The following is a 9,502-nucleotide window of genomic DNA, read 5'->3' as shown; positions in this document are numbered from 1 at the left end:
AATATCACTTTCTTCAATGAGATTCAAATGATCGTGGTATTTTAATTAGACGAGACAAAAGCTCAAATATGTCGACTAGGATTAGATATCATTTACAATAACTCTATGCAACCACCTCACAAACTAGTGAATATATATAGAAAAAAGTTACGTCCAGAATACTAGATGCATTGAGAATTGAAATGCGTCTTATCTCTATTAAATAAATCAATAATTTTAATGAATAAATAAATAATTTTTGTGAACAAATATTTTGGTATGGTTCGAATCCTGAAAGGAGCGAAATTTTCATCATATTTAAATAGATGTGCATGCTCATCAAGTTTATTGATTTATTCAAAGAATTTATTGATTTTGTTCATTATTCTCAATTTTGAACACATTTAGCATTTTCAATAGCAGTAAAATTGTTATTTTTCGTGAGATCGTGAGAATAATAAATAAGGCAATATATAGTATTTTGAATAAGACGGTATAATAACGATATTAAAAAAATTAGTACAATTTTTCGCTCCCTTCAGGATTCGAATCCAGAATAAAAAATTATCTTTCAGATAAATATCAGTCATTGAATACATTAAATCAACACTTACAAATCAATCTAAAATCTCACCACATATAGGGGATCTCACTGAAACGTTCCCCTACATATATAATTAAATTTTTAAATAATAAAAAAAATTTAATTATTTTATTTAATTATTACATTGTAGCTACTCCCTCCGTCCCCAAAATAAGTTCCTCTTTGGGGACGGCACGAGTTTTAAGGAAAAATGGTAAAGTGTATTGATAGTGGAGAAAAAATGTTATAATTAGTATTGGGAGTAGTGAAAATGTGAAAAAGTGTTATAATTAGTATTGAGAGTGGTGAAAAAGTGAAAAGTAAAAATAAATAAAGTATTATTAGTGGTGGGGTAGTTGTCCAAAAATAGAAAGAAAGAAAGAGAAACTTATTTGGGGGACGTCCCAAAAAAGAAAAAGATGAACTTACTTCAGGTACGGAGGGAGTATTTTTTAGTGACAATTTTTTATTTTATTTTATTTTTAAAAATAAAAAATGCAAAAAAATTAATTACAGCATGAACAATATAATAAAATAATTAAATATTTTTATACTTAAAAATATAAATCAAATAAATCAATTTTTTTTCTTATTTAACTAGTTTGTAGATAATCATACTTGGGCTATTTAGCATGACTCTTACTCCCTCCGTCCACAATTTAATGCCCTGTTTGGCTTTCAAAAACTGTCCATAAATTAATGCCCTGTTTTGCTTTTTGTACCCTTTTACTCTCCTACTTTTTCTATATTTACTACCCTTTGCCACTAATGGACCCACCTTCAAACACCTTTTTCACTTTTATATTCTATATTTACTACACTTTATCACTTTATCACTTTAGTCAACTACTTTATCACTTTAGTCAACTACCCTTATATTTCATCCACATCACCTTTTTCAGCTTTCTTAGTCTCCGTGCCAGGACCCAAGTAGGGCATTAATTTGTGGACGGAGGGAGTATCATTTATTAGGGGGCAGACAACCCTTCAATCATTTTCTTTTATTCTTTTTCACTATTATTTTATTTTATTTTTTGAAACTCGCCTCAATTATTAAGCGGTGCTTTCTAATGTGCGCCGAGGATGAGCCCATCATTACTGGCGCAGGATTCGGGAAGCTTTGAACGTCGATAATTATTTCGCATGTTTTCGCATTTGTCCTTAAAGTGCGTTCTCTTTGTAATTTTATCATAAAATAAGAAACAAATTCTTTTTTCTTTTTGAATCCCTTTTATTTTCTTCACGTTTTATGTAAAATAATTACCTTTTTTTCCCCCTTCATTTTCACTTTGAAAATGAATAATAGTATTATGCCTTATTAGTGTGCTGATGCTGTATCTTCTTGAAGTGAAAATAAGAAAAAAAATTATGAAATTCTTTTTATAGAAAATGAGAAAAAACAAATAAAAATTGAAAAAAATATATGGTCCTAATATTTAATTAAATGGAAGCATAAATGAGGTGTATTAATGTCGTTTATATTTACGGTGCTTATTCCATGAAGTCTCTTGTCTTTCTTTAGTGTGCATCATCTAAGTGTCAACAATACTAAATTAATAATTTGTACAAATATCCGAGTTAGTTATAAATTATGATATAGAAAAAAAATAGTCAATGTACATGCATCAAACAAAACAAACAATAATAATTTTGTAAAGAAAAAGGAGAGAACTATTATATGATCAATCAAAACATTAATAATTTTGTTAAGGAAATAGATAGAAAAATTTCTATGACATAAACATGTTCTTAAATTAATGTATTTCCAACACTTGTTAAGCTATTAAAAAAATGTATTTTTTTTAACCTCAAATAAAGCTATTTTTAAAATTAAAATAAAAAATATATGTTGCCATCTCTTGCTGCGTCACCATTAGGCCATTCCTACCTCATTCTGTTTCGATTTTCAAAAGGTTGCATTTAATGTGTCACCTATCTCAATTATATAATAGAATAATAGAACACTAATAAGAATATTACTCAGATAAGTAAATTTCCTGCAATCACCTATTTAGGAAACGTTTTAATTTGAGTGAGAAATCGTGAGTGATAAAATAATGTATTTCAATTAAGCGTTTGATTTATGTCATTGAATTTGTGATTAGTAATTTAACCCACGTCTAATTATTTAATTATTTATTACTTTAAAGTTGGATAAGCCTTTTAATAATTTATTTAATCCTATTAATCTTATATATTTCATCTACTAAATTAAACGTCTCTTTAATGTACCGTGAATAAAGTGTAAAACGGTTTACCAACTTTTTATTCGAAAATACATTCCAACCTTTTAAGATTAAATAGAGACACGCTTTCTACGTGATTATAAAATAATTGTTTAAATACTGAAATATGAACACATATTTAAGACATTAGCAAACAATTTACTAAATAATTAGAAGGAGGAGAACATGCAAGGATTAATTTTCTAAAGGGATATTTAGTTTGGTGATAAAATTGTGATAAATTGAAAGTTTATGTATTGTCATATCAAAATTAAAATTTATATGCTTTTTAAATGAATATGCAATCTCAATTTTTAATTTATGTTATATATATATATATATATATATATATATAAATAACTAATCACCAACTTTATTTTTAAGGAACATTTACTTTGCATGATTGATAAGATACATAATTGAGTATTGTTATCATTAATAATAAGATTTCTCCAAAATATCAAATCAGACAAAACTTGTCTAATAAAATAAAATAAATCAGACAAAATCAATTTAAATGATAAAAATAATTAAGGAATTTGAGACATCACAAAATTTTACAACATTAAAATAAATAAAAATTTAATTTTACTATTTTGATCTATTAAAACTAACCCTTCACATGAAGGCTCTCATAACAAGAAAATTTTGTACAACAAGTGACTGCGTAAATTCCATCTCTCATGATACTCTATATATATATATATATATATATATATATATATATATATATATTGAGAATGACACTATATTTTTATTCGTCGTGTAAAGATTTTATTTTTTTTATGCTCATTTTTATCAATATTTTATGCTAATTTCTATCAATATTTTCTTTTCATGCTCATTTTTCCGACTTTAAGTGATGGCGACGACTGTATTTAAGACTCAAATATTAAATAGTTAGATGGTTGTATTTGTTTGGTATGATGCTAGTGCCCTTATTCTAAGATATTTAGATTTAGCTTCACGTAATAATCACAATAATCATCTCTAATAAAAAGTAATTACGCCACTAATCCCACTACTCCCCCTTTCCTGCTCCTGCTTCCTCAACTTCTTCCATCCTCATTAATCAACAAAAAAATTAAATAAAATAAACACACACACACACAGACACAACCGCCAGATTTTGCAGGCAATTTTGCTCAAGAAAATTAAGCACGACATTCTAGAGCTTCACTGTCGAACTCCAACACTTTGTTGAATGCGGCTGTCTTTGTAAATCGCAGTCTTTCATCTCTCTCTGTGAAATCAAGCCTCCCTTTGAATCCAAGTCTTCCTCTTCGCCGCTGTCAGTTGCTGATTCTGATTCCAGATTTGTTGTGCAGCTCGCTTTCTTTTATTTCTTTATTTCTTTTCTCTCCGCGTAGAATAAAGAGAGAATCTTGGTTTCTTCTTATATTCTGTTTTTTCTTTCTTTCTTTAAATTCTTTGTTGATAAACCAGTTGAGCGCCCACATTTGGGCTGGCTTCAGCTACTCTAGCTCCATATTCTTTTTGGGTTTTTTTTACACTGGTTTTTTGGATTGCCTCTGCAAGAACACAAGTGTGTGTGTGTGTGTGTGTGTGTATGATTCAGCTTGAAAGATGAGATGGTTTACTTCATTTGGAGCTCTTTTATTAAGTTTAGGACTCTTTCTGGCAGACTGCGCCACATTCCCCCAAAATGAAGGTAAAATAGCTTCTCATTTGATACTCAGAGATCTTGATTCTTGATTGAATTGCTCTTGAATTACTATGTATGGTAATTGACTGGTAGTTATTCAATTACTGTTTGATTTTATTGAAATGTGGGATACTTTTAATGATTTTGTATTGCTAGATCTTGGGTTGTACTTGTTCATAGATAATAGTCTAATGCTATGTAAGACTGTGGTTTTGCAGCTGAATAATTTAGGTGCAGATTTTATGTGTTGGTTTTGTCTTACATTGGAATTGTGGGTTATATTATGTTCAGTTGAAGCTTTAAATTCCTTCAAGAGGGAGATTTTGGAGGATCCCTCGCATGTGTTGTCGAATTGGAATTTTCTCGACTCCGATCCTTGTGGTTGGCCTTTCATTGCTTGCTCTGTGGCTGGAGATCATGTCACAAAGCTGTAAGATCTTCTGCCAGTGTGTGTTAGTAGAGAGCAAAAGATTCTGCATAATGTTGGTATAAATAATTATAGGAAACAAGTTTAATGTGCATAACTTGACATTTATGATGCTACTCGAGCTTGCAGTAATGTGTCTGGAAAGTCTTTGAAGGGGTTTATTGCACCAGACTTGTACCAGCTCTCGGGTTTGCAAGAACTGTAAGCTCTTGTCTTCTCAAATGAGCAAGATTAGTTATTGTGGCTCCATATATGAGGCTCATTTTATGTATGTGGAGCAGAATTTTGCATGGCAATTTGTTGATTGGTACAATTCCTAAGGAAATAGGCATGCTGAAAAACCTCAAGGTTTTGGACTTGGGTTCGAATCAGCTAACAGGAGCAATCCCTCCCGAGATTGGGAACTTAAGCAGCATTGTGACAATGTTAGTGAAATATGACTTGCCTTTACTTTTCCTCAGTTGCTTGGCCTTTACTTTTCTCTTAGCATTGGTTGTCTTCGGTTTTCTTACAGAAATCTTCAATCCAATGGGTTGACGGGAAAGTTGCCTCCTGAACTTGGGAACTTGGATTATCTTGAGGAGCTTCGACTGGATAGGAATAAGCTTATTGGCACTCTGCCTGCTAATGGTTCAGATACTACCTCAGATACACGTGGAATGTAATAATAAAGCTCTTTTTTTATGTGTTTGTCACTAACTTTCCTTGCAATACCAGGTTACAATGATCATATGAATTAAGGCTTGTCTGTGTTTATTATCTATAGTCTACACTATTCTGTGGCAATCTCGTTTCATTGAGAGATGAAAGTTTAAAGTATCAACTTCCTAGGTATTAGTTAATTTAAGTATGATTAACCTCTAGGGTTTTAGCATCATGCAAATTCTTCTTTAAACTATACTTGCTCAACTCGTTTCTGATGTTGGGAGAATGATGCCCTAACCAATAACTTATGTCCCGATTTAGTAGCTTGTGCGGGGTTGATGTCCTATATGGTTGGTTCACTGTGTTTACTTCCAATAGTGTTCTGTCTCTGATAACTTGTTGTGTTGAAACTCGAAACATATAAATGTTGGTTATTTCAGCTAACACTTTACCTAACTTGTGTCTGGATATGTCCCTTGATGCAATCACATTAGATATGCTTCAAACAGCGAGCCCACTGGATTTTGTCGAACCTCCCGACTAAAAGTGGCTGACTTTTCATTCAATTTTTTGGTCGGAGTCATTCCTAAATGCTTGGGATATCTTCCTAGGTATAGCAGCTACTTTTTTGCCTTTCTCTTCATCTATTATTTCTTTACTTTTTGTTCAATGTTCTTATCAATCTTTCTCTTTTTTCTGATTGTAGGACAAGTTTCCAGGGCAATTGCCTTCAAGACAAAGATGCGAAGCAGCGATCGGCTGCATTATGTGGTAGGTAACTAAGCACATGGTGTACTGGTAGATGGAATGCGTAAATTATATCTTATTTTCGTTGGTTCTATTGCACAACAATGGCTAAAAGCAGGGGTGGATGCAGGAATTTAATTTGAGAGGGGAGGGGGGCTTAGTCGCTTACTATTGTGTGATGAGCGACACTTTCATGAATGAAAGAAACAATGAAGGAGGACGGATCATCGCCAATATTTTTATATTTATTTCTCTTTTTTATAGACATGTTAAGTCATTTTATTAACATATTTGATTTTCTTTATATCTTTCTTAAAAACCGATGTTTTCTTGTAAGATATTTCTCCATACTCTAGCCGCGACGAGGGCCGTAGAGTAAATTTCCAATGAATCACGCAACAAATGTAAAAAACCAAAAAAGAATGTTGTGGGGAAGCCGAGGCTCCCCAACAGTGTGTGTGTGTGTCTTCCCCTGGTTAAAAGCTTAGACAAGAGACAACTACCTTTTTCTTCCTTGCTTACTAGAGCTTATGTTACGTATTTTGTTTCACTTGGTTTTCAGTGATTTGCCACTTAAATCCTGCAAAGAAATGATGAAAATCTGGAATTTGTTGCAACTAACATAATGTTCTGTAATGACTATTTCTACAGCAGGTGGTGCGCCACCCACGAAAGGCCATTCAGTTAACCCGAAGCACATGCCTATTGCAGAAGAAGCGAAGGGTCGAGCTAATGCATCGAAACCTTTGTGGCTCTTGGCTCTTGAAATCGGAACCGGAACTATAGTAGGTGTGCTCTTCGTGATTGCTCTTTTCACGGCCTCCCAGAAGTGGAAGAGACGACACTCTGTCATGATCCCGTGGAAGAAGTCTTCGAGTGCTAAAGACGACATTTCAATTTATATCGGTTCGTTTCTGCAAACCTGACTTACAGCAATCGAAATTTTATTCCCTCAGTGACCAATAAGAGAAGTGGTAGCTTATGACAAATTTTCTTTATCGACTATCGAGCTTCTATGCTCTGCTGTGTGGCCTAACAAGAGGCTTATGCAGATTCTGAAGTACTGAAGGATGTAGTGAGGTATAGGAGACAGGAACTCGAAATAGCCTGTGAAGATTTCAGCAACATCATCGGCTCGTCTCCGGATAGCTTAGTATATAAAGGAACCATGAAAGGCGGGCCGGAGATCGCCGTAATATCCCTTTGCATTAAAGAGGAGCAGTGGTCAGGCTACCTTGAGCTTTATTTTCAGAAAGAGGTTCTGCTCTTTTTTAAGTAAAATTTGCTTAGGGCTCTTGCAATATTTTTGAATCTATAAGCCTTTCTTGCTTCAAATATGCTTAAAGAAAAATATTACGTGATTCAGGTGGCCGGCTTGGCAAGATTAAATCATGAGAATGTGGGGAAATTGCTCGGCTATTGCACGGAAAGCAAGCCATTTACAAGGATGCTGGTTTTCGACTATGCATCGAACGGAACGCTCTATGAGCACCTTCATTGTATGTAATCTTTCCTTGTTTTCATTTTACCGTTTGGAACTTCATCATGTTATAGTTATAACAGCTGAAAATTGGATTCTTTCTGATTAAGTGTAGATGGAGAAGCATGCCAATTCTCATGGACTCGGCGCATGAGAATTCTTATCGGGATTGCCCGGGGTTTGAAGTATCTTCACGCCGAACTCAATCCACCATTTACAATATCTGAGCTGAATTCTAGTTCCATCTATCTAACTGATGATTTTTCTCCCAAGGTAAGGCAAGATAACTTGTCAATCCCATAATAAGGGTTAATTATAATTTGTGTCCCCAATTTCTATTGTTTTTTTTTAAATGTCTCCGATATTCAATATAAAATTGCAGAAAAAATCCTAAACCTGGGAATCCGTCTATGAATCTTGACTCACTAGTCACTAGTCATTATCTGTCGCCGGATTTTGTTGGGTGGGACATAAACCATAAAAATACAAAGTTCTTAGTAAATACTCTCGTCTTCTTCTGCAGCTGGTTGATTTTGAGTGCTGGAAGGCAGTTGTTTCGAGATCTGAGAAAAGCTCGGGCACCATCAGCAACGAAGGTGCAGTTTGCATTCTCCCGAAGAATTTGGAAGGGCGTCATCTTGATATCCAGGGAAACATATATGCATTCGGGATTCTGTTACTTGAAATTGTGAGCGGGAGACCTCCGTATTGTGAAGATAAAGGATGCTTGGTGGATTGGGTACAACACTCTCGACTCATCTCACTTGAAATTTCGCCATCTCAACTGTTTTAACGGAACCTTGCACCTTTATCGCAGGCTAAGGAGTATCTGGATTTGCCAGAGGTTATTTCTTATGTCGTGGATCCCGAGCTGAAGCATTTCAGATACGAGGATCTGAAAGTGGTGTGCGACGTTGTGAACCTGTGCATCCGTCCCAACACCAGCACGAGGACGTCCATGCTGGAGCTGTGCACCATGTTGGAGAGTGGCATCGACACATCTGTGCCTGCGGAGATGAAAGCGTCGTCTCTGGCTTGGGCTGAGCTCGCGCTTTCTTCATAGTGAGTCTTGCCCATACTGTAAATCCGAATTCTTCTTTGCGCTTTTTTGGGTTGCTGCAAATCTCCTTGAGGTGCCTGAGTTCTTGTAAATGCTTCATAGTTCTTTTTTTTTGGATATCATTAGGTAGGCCAAAAGTTTTTGCTTCGCTGTGACTCTTTGATGTTTCTTTTTTTTTTTTGAATTCTCTTTGATGTTTCTTGGTGTTGTGTGTTTTTAAGCTGAGATTTTGACCTTCAAAGAAGAAGAAAAAAGCTGAGATTTTGTTGGTTGTATTAAACTTTCGCCTTCTCTCTCTGAAAGATCATGATTTTGAGAGAGAGTGTGCAATCTGTGCATTTTGGTGCACCATGAATCTATTTAAAAACCTATTTTTAAAAAAAAGAAAAAAAGAAGAAGAAGAAACAAGTTCACTAGTTGTCGATCAGATGAGAAATTACTCTTTTGCAACAGATTCTGCGCTAAAAGAGCGTAGAATTTGCACTCCATTTCCTGTCTTGGTTTATCCATAAGTTTATCGTGTTCCATCGTGTTTTACTATTAAAACAAAAATTTGGGTGCAACATGTTGCAACATGATCGATCCGTGGTATGAAGCTTGATCCGGACTCTTTACACCATTATGTATTTATGTTGCATGGTGCCAACATGTTGCACCTAAGATCACCTCTACTATCAATTTCATTATTTC

At 34.2% G+C, this 9,502-nt stretch overlaps 1 protein-coding gene across 2 annotated transcripts; it reads left to right on the top strand.

Annotated features, from left to right (window-relative positions):
• The first annotated feature begins 3,702 nt into the window (after positions 1–3,702).
• LOC130994722 (probable LRR receptor-like serine/threonine-protein kinase At1g63430) lies at positions 3,703–9,092 on the top strand. Of its 2 annotated transcripts, none has more exons than XM_057919787.1 (13): positions 3,703–4,459; positions 4,745–4,883; positions 5,010–5,081; positions 5,162–5,305; positions 5,395–5,541; positions 6,020–6,136; positions 6,232–6,296; positions 6,924–7,178; positions 7,325–7,530; positions 7,639–7,771; positions 7,868–8,025; positions 8,276–8,491; positions 8,570–9,092. In XM_057919787.1, the coding sequence occupies exons 1-13, from the start codon at positions 4,375–4,377 to the stop codon at positions 8,813–8,815; spliced, it is 1,983 nt and encodes a 660-aa protein (XP_057775770.1). In that variant the 5' UTR covers positions 3,703–4,374; the 3' UTR covers positions 8,816–9,092. The 2 variants fall into 2 exon arrangements, with proteins under 2 accessions (XP_057775770.1, XP_057775772.1); XM_057919789.1 differs by having other exon boundaries at positions 3,705–4,459; positions 6,927–7,178.
• The last annotated feature ends 410 nt before the right edge of the window (positions 9,093–9,502 follow it).

The sequence above is a fragment of the Salvia miltiorrhiza genome, chromosome 7 (assembly GCF_028751815.1).
Source record: "Salvia miltiorrhiza cultivar Shanhuang (shh) chromosome 7, IMPLAD_Smil_shh, whole genome shotgun sequence".
NCBI lineage: Eukaryota > Viridiplantae > Streptophyta > Magnoliopsida > Lamiales > Lamiaceae > Salvia > Salvia miltiorrhiza.
Note: the sequence above shows the minus strand (reverse complement) of the source record. Positions and strands in the feature narration are given on the sequence as shown.

Bases quoted from the DNA above. Each gene is read 5' to 3' on its own strand.
- LOC130994722 (XM_057919787.1), top strand. From the start codon at position 4,375: ATGAGATGGTTTACTTCATTTGGAGCTCTTTTATTAAGTTTAGGACTC. The intron at 5,082-5,161 runs GTAAGCTCTTGT...TATGTGGAGCAG, and splicing joins CTCTCGGGTTTGCAAGAACT to AATTTTGCATGGCAATTTGT. The intron at 6,297-6,923 runs GTAGGTAACTAA...CTATTTCTACAG, and splicing joins GCGATCGGCTGCATTATGTG to CAGGTGGTGCGCCACCCACG.